Source organism: Natrix helvetica, assembly GCF_964273705.1.
Source record: "Natrix helvetica genome assembly, chromosome: 1".
Taxonomy (NCBI): Eukaryota; Metazoa; Chordata; class Lepidosauria; order Squamata; family Natricidae; genus Natrix; species Natrix helvetica.
The window spans coordinates 334,129,853-334,148,693 of NC_138548.1; the positions used below are offsets into that span (position 1 = coordinate 334,129,853).

At 38.3% G+C, this 18,841-nt stretch overlaps 2 protein-coding genes across 6 annotated transcripts in view; one reads left to right on the forward strand and one right to left on the reverse strand.

The window, feature by feature from the left end:
• ATXN7 (ataxin 7) overlaps window positions 1-9,210 on the reverse strand; it is a 146,843-nt gene extending 137,633 nt beyond the window's left edge. For 2 of the 3 annotated variants that reach the window (XM_081942796.1, XM_081942793.1), the window contains exon 1: window positions 7,998-8,060. The gene's annotated coding sequence lies outside the window, so the exon portion shown is untranslated. Of the gene's footprint in view, window positions 1-7,997; window positions 8,061-8,929 lie in introns of those variants that run through there. The other variant, XM_081942794.1, reaches the window with a different exon arrangement.
• THOC7 (THO complex subunit 7) lies at window positions 8,226-18,841 on the forward strand. Of its 3 annotated transcripts, none has more exons than XM_081942854.1 (8): window positions 8,226-8,384; window positions 10,084-10,201; window positions 13,824-13,951; window positions 15,121-15,207; window positions 16,694-16,751; window positions 17,933-17,999; window positions 18,090-18,159; window positions 18,592-18,840. In XM_081942854.1, the coding sequence occupies exons 1-8, from the start codon at window positions 8,366-8,368 to the stop codon at window positions 18,657-18,659; spliced, it is 615 nt and encodes a 204-aa protein (XP_081798980.1). In that variant the 5' UTR covers window positions 8,226-8,365; the 3' UTR covers window positions 18,660-18,840. The 3 variants fall into 3 exon arrangements, with proteins under 3 accessions (XP_081798980.1, XP_081798981.1, XP_081798979.1); XM_081942855.1 differs by lacking the exon at window positions 8,226-8,384 and adding an exon at window positions 8,654-8,735; XM_081942853.1 differs by lacking the exon at window positions 8,226-8,384 and adding an exon at window positions 8,741-8,864 and having other exon boundaries at window positions 18,592-18,841.

Below are 18,841 nucleotides of genomic sequence, written 5' to 3' on the forward strand. Positions count from 1 at the left end.
TTGTTTCCTTTGTAAGACTGAGAGAAAGTGACTGCCCAAAGTCACTCAGCTTCGTATCCAAGGTGAGATTTGAATCCACTGTCTCCCAGTTTCTCCCCTGATGCCTTAAATTTCTACACCAAATATGTCTGAGCCACTGTCAGCCTTCCCAGGTGACCCTGATTAGATGAGCTAATTTGATTTTATTGTAAGTCTACATTAACTGAATCTTGCAGGTCTGAAAGTACATTCACCACTTTTAATCATAGCATCAATTACAGAGAGTCCATCCTAAATTTCTTTTTCTGGACATTATGCAACTGTGCATTTCTCCTTATTTAATTGCTTCCTAGGAAGCATTTCTTGCCCTTGTTCCCCAAGGTCATTCACATATTCCATTAAACTGCCCAGCTTATGAGTCATAGTCACATCTGTTCCTACCATTAATGTACTTTGCCCTTTACTTTTCTCATTCCCTCTAGCTCCTCCTTCAGGCATTGGCACTTCTTCAGCTTTGCATACTGCTTCCCGATGTTGCTGGCACTACTACATCTGTTACCACTTCTGTCTTATGATCCTTCTCTACTACCATAGGAATAGACTTATATACTGCTTCGCAGTGCTTTACAGCCCTCTCTAAGCGGTTTACAGAGTCAGCATATTGCCCCCCCAACAATCTGGGTCTTCATTTTACCCACCTCGAAAGGATGGAAGCCTGAGTAAACCTTGAGCCTAGTGAGATTTGATCTGCTGAACTGCTAGCAGCTGGTGATCAGCAGAAGTAGCCTGCAGTACTGCATTCTAAACACTGTGCCACCGTGGCTCACCATGATGTTCAGTTGATTGGCCAGTTCCTGTATGTCCGTCTGGTATAAACAATAGCTCCACCAACACTGACAGGGTAACCTACTGTACATGAACAGAGAGCAAATCCCATTCTTATCCGGCACTAAAGATGTTACTTAATCTGGTAACAAAACAACTGCAAGTAAATAGCCAATCCCCACTGTTTCTTATTTATCTGCCCACACATACATAGCAATATGAGGTATATTTTAACTAAAAAGAAAAAAGGTTTCCGTAGGACATAGCGAACAAGCTAATCATGGATGATCACATCATGTATCACTATACAATACTCAACAGACCAATTCATCCACTCCGGGGGTTCTCTTCTTCACAAAATACCGTGTTTCCCCGAAAATATGACTTGTCCTGAAACTAATGCCTTGCCACATTTTTCGCATGGGCAAAAATATAAGCCACCCCCGAAAATAAGCCCTCTGGATAACCCCCCCCCCTTCCGGCCAGGCAGAGCACCGCTCACCGACCTAGCGGTATCCCGAAGGCGCCAAGCCGCGGGAGTCGGGGGGGAGAAAGGCGCTCACGTTGCTTGGCGCCTTCGGGATACCGCTAGGTTGGGGAGTGGCATTCTGCCTGGCCGGAGGCGGGAGTTGCTGGGTAGCTGCTCCTTTGCGAACTTGCTCCCAAAGAGCTGAACACAGCCTCAGGGGCAAAGCAGCCATAAGGTGACCATGCTCACGAGCAACCACCTGGCAAACCCCCTCTCCAGCCGGGCAGACCACCATTCACTGACCTAGGGCGTATCCCTAAGGCACCAAGGCGCCGGAGCTGGGGGGCGGGCAAAGCGCCACGTGGCTTGATGCCTTAGGGATACTCCCTAGGTCAGTGAATGGCGCTCTGCCCAGCTGGAGAGGGGGTTTGCCAGGTGGTTGCTCGTGAGCATGGTCACCTCATGGCTGCTTTGCCCCTGAGGCTGTGCCCAGGTCTTCGGGAGCCAGCTCGCAAGGGAGTAGCTGCCTGGCAACCCCAAAACAATAAGGCCCCCCCCTATAATAAGCCTAAGGCCATATTTCATGGGGCAAAAGAAAATAAGACCTGTCTTATTTTTGGGGAAACATGTAGTTTCAAAATAGTATATTGATCATAGTAATCAATGCTGTAAAAACACTACACCAAAAGAAATAGAACTAAGAAGCTTCTTGGTTATTCTGAATATCTTCTCTTGAAAGAATATTATCTAATTGTATATGATATTAATAGAGTAATAGAACAGAATCATGGAGTTGGAAGGGACCTTGGAGGTCTAACACCACACCGTACAAGTAGGAGACCCTTTATCATTCTGGACAAATGACTGTTCAATCTCTTCTTAGAACCTCCAGTGACAATGTGACCCACAACTTCTGAAGGAAAACCACTCTTCTCACTATCATCTTTTTAATTCTTAGTTCATTGTCAGGAAATGTCTTCTTAGTTACCTTCATTGACATAATTGATTAATTAAAAACGTTTAATTTTAATATATAGAGCTATCCTATTCAATGTTTACTAAAATAGAAAGTAGAATCTAACTTTAATCAATTCATCCCTTCTTTGCCTGCTCTGAAATCTTATTTCTGACCCAAACTTTTGGTATTATGTGTTATTTGCTAGCAAAAGAAGGCAATGCACAGATTGTCTTCCAATCTATAGCATGCTGTCTGAGTCAACTGAATGAAAGGGAAAGAAGAAAATATTGACCACAAGGGAAAACCTAAAATTTAACAGTAACAAGTAGCATTTTTATTTCCAGATCTCCAAAGTAGAAAAAGAAACTAAGTAGCTATTCACAACAAATCCAAATTCTATACTGTATGAGTTCTTACCTAAAGAGGGCAGCATCTTCTAGGTACAGAAATACATGTAAGCTTTATCTGATGCATTATGTACCTATATACTTAAAATTTCTTTTTGAATATGTTCTCATATTGAAAAAAGGCTGCATATTTCACATTCTTTCAAAAATTTCATTCATTCCAAGAAAGAAAATACGTTATAGATTCTTTATTCAGTGATAATTCTGTCTATATATTTAATCCAGAAAATTTAGTTAAAGTTGTAAAACTGAAATCATCCTTTCCTTCCAAATGTCATTACATTTCTGTATTGATAAGGTGGCACCTTTTTTGCTTTTAAGTTACAAGACTACAGTTATGTCTACATCAATGAAAGCACTATTTCAAATTGAATTGTAAAGACTAACAAAAAATATACCAAATCCCATAATTTAAAGACAAGACAATCAAAACCAAACTGAAAATCAGTTAATATCTAGCAAAAATAACAAACACAGTATAAAAAGATAGGAATACAAATTAAAAATTGTTTTAAACTTGTCAAACATACGTCAAAAATATATTAGCATCTTCAAAAATAAGATATCCAATGTTGTGAGATTTAATTTGGTAAAACATAATTGAAAGATGAATGATACCTAACATTAAAAAAATTCTTAAATATGGGTAGGCTATGAATCAAAATGCAACAGATAAATTACGTAAAGCAATATGTTTCCTTTTACAGTAAAAGTTATTACCTCATTACATTTGCAAAGATTATAATAGTCCATTCTGGATCATTTAATGAGCTTCAACAGATGGTTATCTACTTTGTTCTCATTAATTGAAGTGAGATTTCATTGCAAGCATGAATTTCAGTGACTTCTTAAATTGGCAAATATAAAAATGTATGCAATAATGTCAGAGGAGAAAGAAATATAAAAATACTGTTTACAGTTAAATATACAAGCCTTAAATGTATATTCCTCTACCGGTAATACTATAACCTGTGGGAGTGGGTTATAGCCCATATAACCTAATGCCACGGTAATTCATGTTTAAGTTGTCAGAAGAGTTTTCTTCCTTTTGCTACAACTAATTAATATCACTATGCCCCAATAAATGGTTATAATAGAGACAATTACAATGTAAGGAAAGGTAAAAGGCCACATTTTGTCAACTTTACAGTACTTGTTATAATTAAATGGTAATTCAGTTCTGTGTTAACTATTCTAAATTACTGGCATCTATTTATATTAAAAACAGAGTACCAGGAAGAATCAATGGAATTTGTCCCACAAATAATCAGCAAAGCAGTCTTAAATAAAGTCAACTAGACTCTCTAGTAAATTGTATAAGGATTACTACATGACCCAATATCACTTTTCCTATTGGCTTTGGCGGAGAATGGATTTTGTGTCTTGCTGACAATTGTACGCATTAGCTGTGCAGCAGAGCTTCAGATTCAAAGGCAAAGTAGTGCTTTGGAGTGTGAGCAAATAGCACCTGTCTGCAACTTCTTAAACCCAATGCATCTGTTTCTAGGATCACACTGCAGTTGTGTGGAGTTACATGAGATTCCAGGGAAACATGCAGCTACATTTAAGGAGTTGTAGGTAGATGAAACATTCATCCCCCTGCATAGTTTGAAATACCTTTTGGGCTTTGAATCCAAATAACTGTCCAGTAACATAAAACCAACATAGAAAACAAGTATATTCAATTTTCATATAGCCACTACTCACAGTAGTAGTGTGTAGGTTTGATAGCAATTACATTTGGAGGAGGGGGAGATGGGTGTTAAGTGAATAAGACAAGCATCCAGGCATTTTTCTCTGAACAATCTATTAAGAAGGGAAATTCTGAAATGCAGCCCTAAGTTCTACTGAACTCACATTGCCAGAATTATTGTATCACAGAATAACACAACACACACAGAATAATTTACAACGGTACACTTAGTGACCAGTTACAATGGCACTGAAAAAGTGACTTATGACCATTTTTCACACTTATGACCATTGCAACATTCCAAAGGCAGTCATGTGATTTAAATTCCGATTGTTGACACACCTGACTCACATTTATGACAGTTATGGTGTCCCAGGGTCATGTGACCCCTTTTGCAACTTTCTGACAAGCAAAGGCAGTAGTAAACCAGATTAACTTAACAACTGTGTTACTGTTTTAACAACTGCAGGGATTCACTTAACAAATGTGGCAAGAAAAGTTGTAAGATGGGGCAAAACTCAACAACATAAATTTTGGGCTCCACTGTGGCCATAAGTTGAGGAGTATCTGTAATGACTGCATTTGGGAGTCCAAAAAAGAGCTGGACATAATTCTGGTTACAGGCACTGCTTTTTTTTAATGAAAACCTTCTGATACACCACATGGATCTTAGAAAATACATAAACTTAAAGAGTTAAGAACACTCTGAAAGAATTTATTTTCAATAGCAAAACTGAATAGCACTACTTTATAGAAACATACAGCATACCAGGCTAACACACTTTTTTCCTCATTTCAACAGAATGATTAAAAGATAGCAACATAAAAGAGTCCTTTTGTTGCTACTGGTAAAAAAAGACCTGTCCCATTTCTGGATTGAAGACCTCCAGCTTACAACCTAATAGCATTCTAAAAGTTTAAACTGTGAACAAGGTACTAGAGAGACCGAACCGGCTTCATCTTGCATTGCCTTTCCTGAGTTTCTATTAGAAGTTATTCTCAGGATCCAAATCTATGTCGATACACATTTAAAATGGAGCAAATTGCAAATCACTGCATCTTTGTTGTTTCTTATTAATACACAGCACATTATAATCATTCTTGAAAGTTCCAAAATTAATACATTGAAAAGAAATACAAATCTGTGGGAAAAAATGTTGAAAACGTAAAAAAAGCTGTTCATGTATTATTTTACTACTCGTGCTTAAAAACAAGAAATCATGAAAATGAAATGTCTAGAGTTTCAAACTTGGAGATATATTTGCTGGAAAGAAAATAATTCCCACTCATGATTACTGAAAACTTGCAGTTCCATAGGCCTAAAGCAGGGGTGTCCAAACTTGGGAACTTTAAGACTTGTGGACTTCAACTCCCAGAATTCCCCAGCCAGCTATGCTGGCTGGGGAATTCTGGGAGTTGAAGTCCACAAGTCTTAAAGTTCCCAAGTTTGGAGACCCCTGGCCTAAAGCTTTCCATTGTTATCACTGTAATTTTCAACATCTAATATTTAGATAGTTCCAAAATTCCTTTACCTTCTTTTTTTTAAAAAAAAATCAATACATTTCTATTATTTTGTCTTTCACCCTCTTTCTGCACCACAGGTGGAACTGACTGGGTTGAGAGCAATTCTGAAGAGGGCACCCATAAGAACAAAAATAAACAATTGCTTCTGCCTCTTTGCCTGACTTTTCCCAGCATGAACACTATTCTTCACTCTACTATCAGTAGCTGATACTTAAATCTTCAGGAAAACAGAAACAACATAAACAGAAAAATAGTTATGCTTCCAAAACCTCCATTCTTCCTAACCCACAGCAGAATCTACAACGACGGGTCCCAATCTGGATTAACCACTGGATGTATAATTAAATAACAAATATCTAGATTTTTAAATCTGATATACAAGGATCTCCTTATAAATGAATTGTGGGATCCATTTATATTTCCACTTTTCACTAGAGCTTTTACAAAGGAAAAAAAAACGGGATGAGTCACAATATTCCTCAAGTTTAATATGACTCGACTTTCCTTATTATGAACACTGTAAAGGAAATATTTTCTTTAATCAAATACTCCCTCTTATTTAAAGTCAATTCCTTCGAAGTAAGTGAATTCTTTAAAAAAAACTTTGCAGTTTAGTCTCAAACTCTGAGATTACAGGGTGGTCTCCCATCCAGCTGCAAACAATGTATGACTCTGCTTAGCCTTTTCTCACTCAGCTACTTGCTATGATCTTATCGTTTTGTTTTACCAATTATAGTTCTTCAACAAAAGCAACTATCACCAATGAAACATATGTAACAAACTGCAAAGGACAGCAATAATAAGTAAAACACTATCAAATCTATGAAAATCACTGAGCGACTGTAACATTTAATCCACTTATAAGAGTTACTGAGTGGATTCTGTCAAGAGATTTTCATTCTTATGTTTACAATGGTACAACAGAAACAATCATATCAACAATAGTAGAAATGGTATTCTAGGGCTTTCAAAGGCAAAACAATATTAGTGGGATGTACATTACTAATTCCAGAGAAGGAAAAGGAAGTAAATCCACGGCATCTAGAAATGTAAGGAAATTCACAATGGAAGTTATCAAAGAAAACAAAACATAATGGAAAAAAAATAGAGGCAATAAGTTAAATGGAATGTTACAGACACTAGGAGAAAATTTCAGCACGGATTAGTGTACTAAAAATCACAGAATCACAGGATTGGAAGAGACCTCAGAGGTCTTCTAGTCCAGCCCCCTACACAACATGTAAAGGGTCTTCTATGGCAGAAATGAAGGGAAAGAAATGGCAGTGACAAAAACTGAAGGTTTTTTTTAGCGTTAAGTGTGTTTTCTGATAATAATGCTGGAACACCACCAGTAAAAGAACAAAGGCACAGCAGTAAACATTAACAGCAAAGCTGAAAACATACATGTGGGGAAAACACATGAAACAATGTGGTTCTGAGAAAAGTTATATTATAAGGCTTTCAGAGAAATCAAGAGGGGATATATAAGCAAAGTTGTATTTAGGATAGCGGTGCAGTAGCAAAAGTGGCTAATTTCATTGGGAGAGCTATCAGCGATAGCAAAACTATGGTTGGCGACAGCAGCGTATCAGCGAAGGATACTACTAGCATCAATAAAGGCAGCTGGAAAGATGGAAGCGATAAAAAGGGTAATGACGATGACATGGCAACGAGGATGTTGATGGCAGAAGCTTCACCACACAGAGTAACAGTGTCAGTTATAAAGGGGCATCCCGTCAGAAATGGCCGCACGATGTGCCGGATGGATTGCAGCAATGGCAGTTATCAGCAAACCACTGCGCAATGTTACCCGCGGAAAGGAAAGTGACCCACAACGGTGCCAGCTACGCCGAAGAAGAGACGAAAGGATATATCCAGCCGGAGAGGAAAATAAAGAGCAGAACAATGAAACCCAAGGAAGTTTCCCTAGCAGCATTTGGACTCTGGCAAGCCAAGGAGAGCGCAGGTGGTACAGGTGGTGGCCAAAGTGGTCAGCACTGGCATGGCACAAAGCATGGTGGCAACCCCAGGGAGGCTGAGCAAAGGTCACCAAAGGTTACAAGGCCAGTGGCCAAGGCAGGCCTATCCCTCCCCCCCCGCCCCCTCACACCTGGGCAGGGGGGAGGAGCTCCGTCCCCTCACCTGCTGCCCTCCCGGGTTTTGTCCTGCTGGAGCGGGGAGGCCTGGCCCACAGGACTGGGGACCTCTTGGGCGGACTTCAGCAGCCTCGCCTGCCTCGCTCGCCTCTCCCGCCTTTGCCCCCCCTCCCCACCCCAACTTGTCTCGGCCCGGCGAGCTTCAGGCCCCAACCGTCGCCGCCGCCGCCACCGACGACGACGACGACGACGACGCCACCACCTCCTCCCCCTCCATGGCTGCCGCTCACCCGGCTGCCGCTGCTGCATTGTGGGAAGCGGCCGTCTCAGTCGGACCCACCTCACTCGCCGCCGCCGCCGCCCAGACCGGCTCCTGCACCAGTAGCAGCAGAAGCAAGCGCCGCCGCCGCTGCCATGGGAGCTGTAACCGACGGTGAGAGACGGAGCGACCCTCGGAGACCTGCCTTGCCGCCTGCTTCCGCTCGCTTTTCCCGGACGGGCCCAGCTTGAGCGTCCCTGCCACCTTCCCCCTTCTTGGGGCCGGTAGGGCCCTTGCAACCCGGCTTGGCCGCTGCCTTAATGCTCAGCCGCGGGGATGGTGATGGGGGTGGATTCGCTTTTACTACGCCCCCCTCACCGAACCCCGAGATTTAGGACTCCCTTCCCCGCCGGCTGAGCCTCCCGATTCCTCCCGGGCGCTCATTTCTGCCTTGCAGCTCTCCGTGGCGGGACTTCCCACGACACCCTCCCCCGCTCCCCGACCCACAGGAGCGGCGGCCACGAGGTCTTTTGGGTTTGGGTTTTGCCTCGCGTGTTGCAAATGCAGGCCGTGGGGCTTAATTTGGGGCTCGGTCGGTGGCGGGACTCGCCCGGGTCTAGTTAATGAAAGAAAACCAAAGGAAAGCGCCTTTAGGTGAACTCAGGCTGGGGAGTATTTGGGGGGTGGGGAGGTTTGAAATATGAACATTTAAGGCTTACTTCTCTTCGTACGGCTAGGCTGCCGGAGTAGGGATGGTATTGTTGGACCTGTGGATGGTATTGTTATTATTAAAATGCGTTGGCCGTTGACCAGCGCCAGTGGACTCTGGGCGGCGCGCAAAACTAAAAAAAAAGGCACAAAAGTAGCTAAAGAGCTAAAGCGAGTAAAGCCCACAGGAAATCTCTAGTATAGGTCTCCTGCGTGAGCAGGGGGTTGGACTAGATGGCCTCAAAGGTCCCTTCCAACTCTGTTACTGTTACTGAAACTCGGACTGAGCTATAACAACTTTAACCAAAACAGAACAATAGCAAACTTCAAAAATATCAAGTATCCCAGCGAAAGGTGCTGGTGGGGGAACTAACCCAGCACTACCGTTTAGTGGTTGTATTTGCTATAAAATTATGATTTTCTGCACATACTCTTTTTTTTTTTGCTCTTCCTTCTGATTGACACATTATTAACTTTTTGTTTTGTTCCTACTTTACAGCTCCAGTACTTTTATATAGCTTATTATGTTTTCAGATTTTGTTCTTCTGTAGATATACCCCATGGATTTAAAGATTAATTGATCTATTTTTTCCTCCCAATACTGTGCTTGAAATTAATTTAATACATTTATAATTTTAATGAACTTTTTTAAAAATAAAATTGTAGTTAATTTTTAAATAATATACTGTATTCTTCTTTTTCTATATTGAAGGCTACAATTCTGTGTCAAATTTTCTGTATGTAAGCCCTATTGAACATACTATGACTTTTTGAATAGGATCGTGAGTCAATTTGGCACTGGACTAGGAGTAGAGACTTTGGGCCAGTCCCTTTCTCCCAGCCCTGAGAAGGCAGTAGTAAACCACTTCCAAAAATGTCCAAAAATAAAAAATAAAATAGAATGATGGTGTAAGTTCTCATAACTGATTATTCATATGATTAACAACTAATTAAATTGTTACAGAGAAATGCCAGTTTAGTTTACAAGATCATCATGGAGGTCTCTGTTTTACACATCCTTATTATAAAATGAGCCAGGACCTTTTTGTTAGCTAACAATCCACCATGACTGGTTTTTTTTTAAAGAAAAAAAATCATGTTTAATGACAGGCATCTCTGACAAGTGATAATTTATCTCATTTTAGAAATATTATTGCTATTTTAGATGAAGTTATTCGTAAGCGACTTTTGATTGATGGAGATGGTGCAGGGGATGACAGACGAATTAATTTGCTGGTGAAGAGTTTCATCAAGTGGTGCCATTCTGGATCTCAAGAAGAAGGGTATTTTGCTGTCTTTTATTTGTAAATCAAATGTGGAAACAGTTCATTCAACAGCAATGTTATCCATAGCACATGCTCATTTTAATAGAAAATGGAATTTGTATCTAATGACCTGTATCTGAAATGGTTTAACATATATATGAGGGGAAACAAATTATGATACAACACTTTATAACTTTTGAAGTATATCTTTGGCAATATGGTAACTGCTTTGGTAATTAAAATGAATGGGTTTTATAGCAAGTGCCGAATAGTATGATACAGGCTAGCTAATAGGGCCTGGGAAAATGCATTGATTTGTATTTCTAAGAAAAACAACAAATCATCCTATAAAATAAAAAGTAAATGAAAGCCATCAGACAAAAACAGTTTGACTTTAATAAGTAAATCATTGCTATTTATTTGTTATATAAATGTTAAACATTTTTAGTTAAGACTTCTTTCAGCACAGGATACCAGTTTCCTCACACTGGATACTGTATGCCACATTATGGGTATATAATTATATTATGGAATATGGTTGTACTTTTGATAGTGACTGTAATAGGAATTGGGATATCGCATTACTCTTCTAATGGTTGTGTCATTGGATACATATTGTGCTTTTGTAATGTTTTGCTAATAATGCTGGAAGTGATAAAATAATGTCCACCAAATCTACAAGAGCTACTTCCTCCACAGGTTTTAAATAAAAAAAAGAATATCAAAATGTCACAATATGGTGAGATTTCAGTAGTAGTTTTCACATTGTCTGTTGCCTTTGACATCTTTGGGCAAGAAGCAATAACTACCAATTCCTGCTGAAGAGATTGAAACTCTATTAACATTTTTTTCTAAACTGTGTTTAGTTTAGTTTACTTTTTGTTTTTCTTAAAATGAATGGAAATTTGGTACACTGGAAAACAAGGCACTCTTCTAATATTTGTATTTCTAATCATTTCTTTGGGATTGAGATAGTTGTAAGCTAGTTGTTAGGGAGTGCTAGTGGTTTGTTTAGAAATGTGTCCACTTGTCCAGAAAAAGAAAAACTCAAGGAAGTCCAGTTGTCTTTCAGAAAAAGTACCTTTGGGATGGTGTGAGTTCTAGTCCATCCTTAGGCATGAAGCTAACAAATGGCCTTAGGCTAGTCACACACTCTCAGCCCTTAAAGTAGGAAGAAATACCAGAAATCTTGCTAACAAACTGCAGGAACTTATCCAAGTATTACAGTAGTGGAAGAAATAAACATAAGAAATAAAATGGAGACTGCACTCCTTCCCTCCCTATCCTTAAGGTATTGCCAGGGTCAAACCTAATATCTCTCTTTGCCTAATCCCATCAGATCCAAATCTGCCCCAGACAAAGCCTTCTGCAGTCCCATCTAACCAAAGAATAGAAGCCTCAGCCCTTACAAGGGAATTTCAACCTAGAAAAACTTCAACCTTCCATCTTATCAGCCAGTGACCTCAATATTCAGTCTCCTTCACAATGGACTTCCCCAGCTCTGAGACTTTCCTGAAACACCCATTTTGCCTAACAATAGAACTCAAGTACATCAACAAGGATCTGTCTAACATGCCCAAATTGGCCAGCTAATCCCATCCCTAGCATTTCCCACTTTGTATCACTCAATTTCTATAAAAATAGTTGCTTTTCCATTGTTAGGAGTCACTCTTTCCTTAAAGCAGGCACCCAATGATCATTGCAATAAGGATTTGTCCTTCCCCTCAGTGTTGTGCTGGTTACTTTAACAAAATTCCATGTCAGCTGCCAAATGTAAGAAGTGACTTGAGTGCACAAAACTATATATTTTATCAAACTAAAATAAATTTGCATTTTGCTTGATGATGTCTGCAGCTTTCTCTTGAGGCTGGAGTTCTATGAGCAGATAAATTGTACTTTACTTCGCCTATTTTTATTAGAACTAAAATACTTAATAGGTATAGTTTGACCATTATAAATATCAACTTTCCAGCTTCCAGTTAACACTTTTAATAACTTTCAAAAAGTCCCAGTTAAAATAGGTTTAAACTTAGATATATGTTTTGTATTGTTGGAAGAAATGTCTTTCTGGGTTCAGTTCCAAGTGGGGAAAAAGACACTGGAAACATGGAGGCTGCTTGGAAAGATGGTTTAATGGTGGACAGGATCACATGGCTTGAGCTCCTGAACAGGAAAGGGGGATTACATGCTTCAAGGTGTTAGGTGAAGAAGAAAAAAGGCAGAGATACTGAAAGTCCCTGGTTTTATGCCCTCTCTGGGCTTTGAATCTGAGCTTGTATTCTGATTGGTTGTCAGACTGCCATGGGGCCATGCAGGGGCAACTCTCTAGGCTGTGTTTTGAATCCAGGTTTGGCTGAGCAATGCTTCTTCCCAGGTACCCTGTGGTGACATGGATAAAGGGCTAATACTATCATGTCTTAATCCCATCACCCTGGAGCTGAAGGGGGAGATTTTTGTTATGTAGAATAGACTGGCTCCGGCCTTTTAATGGCCCATTAACAAACATGGGGGCTATTAAGAGTGAGTCTATTTCCTGCCTAAAACATATTTCTCCATTTCTTATCCAAGGAAATATAATATTTTACCTTTTCAATATTTCCCAGGATATTTCATTTTTTCTAGGAGAGGGGTGTGTTTTAACTTCCTACAGTATATTTGAAAAAACGTGATGATACCTGTGTTGCATATTAGCAATCACAAAGATAGACCTTCTCTATGATAATCTACCCTGAAAATGGTTCCTTAAGTTTTCCCATGGTGCAGCCATTGTTTCTATAATTAAGGGCATCTACCTTGCTTCTAGTTGTCATCTTTTTTTTTCATTCTTTTTTATATTTCTCAATATTATACACTTCCCAAGAGACCTATATTGTGCATATGTCCAAAATATGAACATTTAAGCCTTAAATGAGAACTCTGGTTTGTTCTATGATCCATTGTTTTGATTTTGTTTTTATTTGTTTGGCTATGTATGGTATTCTCAGAAGTCTAGCCTGTTGCCAACGTTCAAAAAGAGAATAATTGTAGCTCAGGGTTGAACTACAGAATTCTCATTACTCTCTGAGCTTCGTTGTGTTACAGTCATTTTATAACCAAACTAGGTAGCATCATCAGTGCTCATTTAGAGTAGAGCTCGCTCTCATTTTATATACTAGTTAACTAGTAGGTTGCTGTGTCAGTATTGGCAGGAGTGATCTTGATTGGCTATAGTTTATTGTTAGCTTGTGTGCTTTCTATTAGCTTGTTTGAGTTGGTAGTTCCTAAGATCTACATACCATTCAAAAGAGACAGTCAAAAAAGCCAAAACACCTCCTCACTGACAATCAGTACCCAAATGAGCAGAGATTAACATTAAGATTAACAACCAAGAAGCAAACAATAACTCAATCAAGGAACTACAATTAAAGATTGCACACTCTATTAAGTCTCCTTTTTTGATACTGATACACAAATGGATTCCTTTCAGTCTGTTGGCCACAGAGTCATTCTTCAGATTTGCTGCCATAATTCGGTTAGAATCTTTAGCGAAAATAAAAATAAACCTACTTCATTTTAACTTGCTTCTAATTGTACCAAGAATAGTGCCTTTGGAAATTGTTGATTAGCTACTAATACCATATGTTCCTTCTCTGCTGTTTAGCTATACTCAGTATCAGCGCATGCTCAGCACTCTTTCACAATGTGAATTTTCAATGGGAAAAACTTTACTAGTATACGACATGAATCTCAGAGAAATGGAGAACTATGAAAAAATCTACAAAGATATAGGTAATATTTTTTTCTGATTATTAATGTCAAATGCAAACTTCTTTTTTAAAAAGGAATTATTCCAAATGAGGTGTATGATAGATTTTGGGGTTGAAGTATTCTAATCCCAGTCATTTCTCTTCTGAAGGCTGGTTCAGGTTGAGATGTTTTTAGTTAGATATTGGAGCAGTTGAGCAGAACCTCAAATATTTTGTGCAGTTCTATTGGCAAGACTTATTGGTACCATAGAATGTTTTAATTACCATAGGTGTAATTTTTTCTTACAATTGTTCTTAAGGATAAGATGGATTTATTTCTATCTTGTAAACTGAATGCTAAAAGCAACCTTTTTGCCTTTGCTTAAAATAGCATCCTAGACGATTCACATGGAAATAATGTTCAGGTTGATACAAAGAAAGTGTACACTTTTTAAAATTCAGTTCCTTCCTAGTGGATTTTAATTTATTTGTCATTAGAGATGATAAAATGCCATATAGATCAGTTTTTACTAGCTTAGCTAGTTAAATAGCTATGATAGTATCTTGTCATCATTAGCTATAATCAAGCAACTTTCCATTTGGTCTACTACCGTATTTTGTAGGAATTGCTTTTAAGAATATTCTGGAAACCAGATAATTGATTGAGTGATAAATCACCATGTCAGAATTCCGAGACCTTCACTGGTTCCCACTCTTAGCTGAAAATGTTAGAAGTAGCAGCTGCATTTATCTCACTTTTGTGGAAGCTGTATTTTTTTAGCGCAGGTCTTTTGAGTTGTTCCATTTTAATTAATTTTGCTTTTGTTACATTTCTATAGTTTTTAATACATTATATTGCTTCATTGTAAGTAGTTTAATTTGTTTTCATAGTAAGCTATCCAAGATTGTGATTACAGACTGATAAACATTTATATTATGTCTAATCAACCTTAGAACCACATTCTTCTAATTGTCTCACATTTTTATAGAAATAACTAGTTTCAGCACACAAAGGCACACAGACAAACGTTCTGAGTACTTTGGCAGTAATTATAATATCACAAAATGCAACGTATTTTAATTTCTTGATCTATTTAGTTCTGGAGATGAAAATCAATTTGGATAATGTGCTACATACTGATTGGTGTAATTTTTCTAGTTCGGTAATATGAGATTTATAAATTTATGTCATTAATTTTATTTCATTGAAAGAAAACAGCATAGCTGCAGCTCATGAAAAAATTGCCGAGTGCAAAAAGCAAATTCTTCAAGCAAAAAGGATACGAAAAAACCGCCAAGGTAGGGCTTACTTTGCAGTTGACAACTTTATTTATTTATTAAATGTATATGCCCCCCATCTCACTATTGAAGCAACTCTGGGTGACTTACAAAATGATAAAAAGGTAATATCGCAATAGCATTTAGGGTTATATAGCAATAGCATTTAGATAGATACTTTTTAAACAGTGCTTTACAGCCCGCTCTAAGCGGTTTACAGAATCAGCATATTGCCCCCAACAATCTGGGTCCACATTTTACCGACCTCAGGAGGATGGAAGGCTGAGTCAACCTTGAACTGCCATATTGCAGGCAGCAGGAACTCAGCAGAAGTAACCTGCAGTACTGCATTTTAACCACTGTGTCACCATGATTCTTAATATACTGCCCCATAGTACTTTACCGCACTGGGGGCAGTTTACAATGTAGAAGCATTATTTGCATAGTGCACTCAATAATCTGGGTCTTCAATTTCCCGACCTCAAAATGATGGATGGTTGGTCAACTTTGAGCCCCTATCAGGATCGAACTCCAGGCTGTGGGCAGAATTTACCTGCAATATTGCACTTTAACCATGATGCCACCAGGGCTCTAATGGAAAAACAATTAAAATGAAAAAAAAAATTAAACAGAAATTAAAAATGAAGAGAACGGGTGGCACAGAGGGTGGGATTTTCACTCTTCCACATCACCCCACACGTAGAGCACCCCTACTGAGGTCCCAGGCCAGCGGGTAGAGCCAGGTTTTAAGGCTCTTCCAGAAGGCCAAGAGGGAGGGAACAGATCTCACCTCTGGCCACCAAGTGTTCCACAGCAGAAATCCTAGATTATGTTGGAGTGCTTATGGGGAAGCAAAAGGGAAGGGGTAGAGATGCTCTTTTGATATTTTCACTACTATTTCTTCATATGCTATTTAGAAAATAATAGTTTGAGATATCTACTTGATTCCTTAGGAGCTATTTTACGGGTTCCACAAGAATTTAGCTTGTCTTCCACATTATTCAATGTTTATATGAAGTCTTTCGGGAGGGTCATACAAGGGAGTTGACTGTCACCTCAACTTTTGAATATATCCCGTCTATAAATAGTGACTGGTAGAATAGGGTGAAAGTGAATGTGGACAAGATTCAAGCAAGTAAATGACAACATTAAAGAAAAATTCCTCTTCTGTGGAATTTTCTTTTCTTTTAAGGATCAGGTTTACCTCTTGCTGCTGCAGGACTATGTAACATAAATGAAAAAGGAAGGGGTTTTTTGCCAGTTTTTGCCAATTAAACCTTTTTGAGATTATCTAATCACTATTACATTGTCTTCCTTTTGTTTTATTATATTGTTTATGATTCACCCAAAATAATAATAAAAATAGAATAAGAAAAAGAAAGGACTTTCAAATTTGAGTTCTGCACACAAAATAGAATATGCACCTTAAAATTATTTGAATTAATAAATGTCATTCTTTGTGGTATTGAAACAATGTGGACTATGATCAATATTTTATTCTTTTCAGAATATGATAACTTGGCTAAAATAATACAGCAACATCCAGATAGACATGAAACATTGAAGTAAGTAAAATGAACTCAAGTACCAAATGCATTACAGAGTACAGGTATCAAATAATAATGGCAAAATCATTTACATGCCCCATCATCAATATTAATAAGAAAGATTTGAACATTTGTACATTATAATATAGCGGCAAAGATGTTGGACTTAAATGGGAATACCCTAATTTAGGTCTCCACAAAGAGAATTAATTTTTGGCCAATTATTCTCTTATTAGCCCAACCTCTTACTACTAGTTCTGTAGGACCAGATTACAGGTAGTCCTCAATTTACGACCATTATTGAGCCCATTTCGGTTGCTAAGTGACACATTTGTTATGTTTGTTTTGACCCATTATATGACATTTCTTGCCACATTTGTTAAGTGAATCACTGCAGTTGTGAAATTAGTAACACAGTTGTTAAGTGAACCTGGCCTCCCCATTGACTTTCCTTGTCAAACAATCACAAAAAGTGGTCACATGACCCCAGGATCCTGCAACTGTCATAAATATGAGTCAGTTGCCAAGCGTTTGAACTGACCCCAAGGATGCTGCAAGGGTTAGAAGTGTGAAAAAGCTCATAAATCACTTTTTTCAGTGATGATGTAACTTTGAACGGTCACTTATACCAACTGTTATAAGTCAAGGACTGTGTATAGGAGCTGGTAGTATGCCAATTAGCGGTACTCCTGCTTTTGAAAGCATAACAGAAACTGAAGTATGGATTAGTTTTACTGGCCTTGAAAAAATGGCCTTCTCCTTGGGATCATTTCCAGTCATAACTGAAAATGCTACTTTAATTTTCTGAGCTGTCAATGAACATTTCAAATAAATTGCTTTTGCACAAGCCTGAATTACAATAATGGCTTCTTTTGCCATTAAAGGTGAGATGAGGCATCCTCATCTGAGTAATCTAGCTTTGGAAAGGTTTTTTTTTCCCCCAACAAGAAAATTAGACAAGTTGCTTTCTCCAATGCATTTTTTATTGGTGCAGACATTTTCATACTTGGTTTATGGTATTTTACTGCTGTTCTATCTGGTTCAGATTCCGTTAATTGGTTTAAATCTGAATTTCATTATTATTTGCAAATGAGCTACTTAGGGGATTTTGAACAGTTAAAGCATTCAATACAAACAATTAAAATAAAATGAGTGAAGGTACTATGCGTTAAGTGACAGTGCATTTATTATGTTCTCAGGCAGTTGGAAGCTCTCGGGAAAGAACTGCAGCATCTGTCTCATATCAAAGAAAGTGTTGAGGACAAAGTAAGTTTATCTCACAAGCTTATTGATTCAGAATAGAGAGTCTTCTGTAAAAGCCCATATTCTCATGTATATTTCCTTTCTGTGCTTCAGCTGGAGTTGAGACGGAAGCAATTTCACGTTCTTCTGAGCACCATCCATGAGCTTCAGCAAACACTGGAAAGTAAGTAATTCTGCTGCCGTACTTAAGAAAATCATTCCCTCCCTTTTATATAGCTGCTTGACCCTCCAAATTTTCATTGACTAAAAGGTATTCAGAACACCTTTACTAAATGTCAAGTTCTGAATTCCACCCTCAAATTACCTTATGCTGCCTCATTCTTTTCAGGTAGACTTTAAATTGTGGCTGTAATTGAGTTCCATATTTACGATTGTAGGTCACTATGGTGGTAAAACCATGTGATCGGACCCGATTTTATGACCTTTTTTGTAGTGGTCATTAAGTAAATGCCCAGTTACTTCCTGTTTCTGGCAAAAAAAAACCACTGCACAGTGAATAATGCGAATAATGAATTTGCTTAATGATCACAGCAACTGCTAAACAAGTGAAAAACTTATTTATTTTTTGAAAATGTTTATTTTGGATATATTTCAGATGATGAGAAGCTTTCTGAAGCTGAAGAATCATCAGATGCTCCAATGGAAGCAGAAGATAAACAATAGATGTGTATAGCTCAGAAATCTGGTAATATGTTTTCCTGAAGATGATTAATGACTAGGGTTTGAATTCATTTTGTATATTATTTCTTTGTCCAGAGTAATTGTAATATGTTTCTATCTGAATGAATCCATGCTTATTTACAATAAATTCTTGAAATTACACAATAAAGTAATCTAGTCTTGCA

Bases quoted from the DNA above. Each gene is read 5' to 3' on its own strand.
- THOC7 (XM_081942853.1), top strand. From the start codon at position 8,834: ATGAAAGAAAACCAAAGGAAAGCGCCTTTAG. The intron at 8,865-10,083 runs GTGAACTCAGGC...TTGCTATTTTAG, and splicing joins CCAAAGGAAAGCGCCTTTAG to ATGAAGTTATTCGTAAGCGA. The intron at 10,202-13,823 runs GTATTTTGCTGT...TCTGCTGTTTAG, and splicing joins TCTGGATCTCAAGAAGAAGG to CTATACTCAGTATCAGCGCA.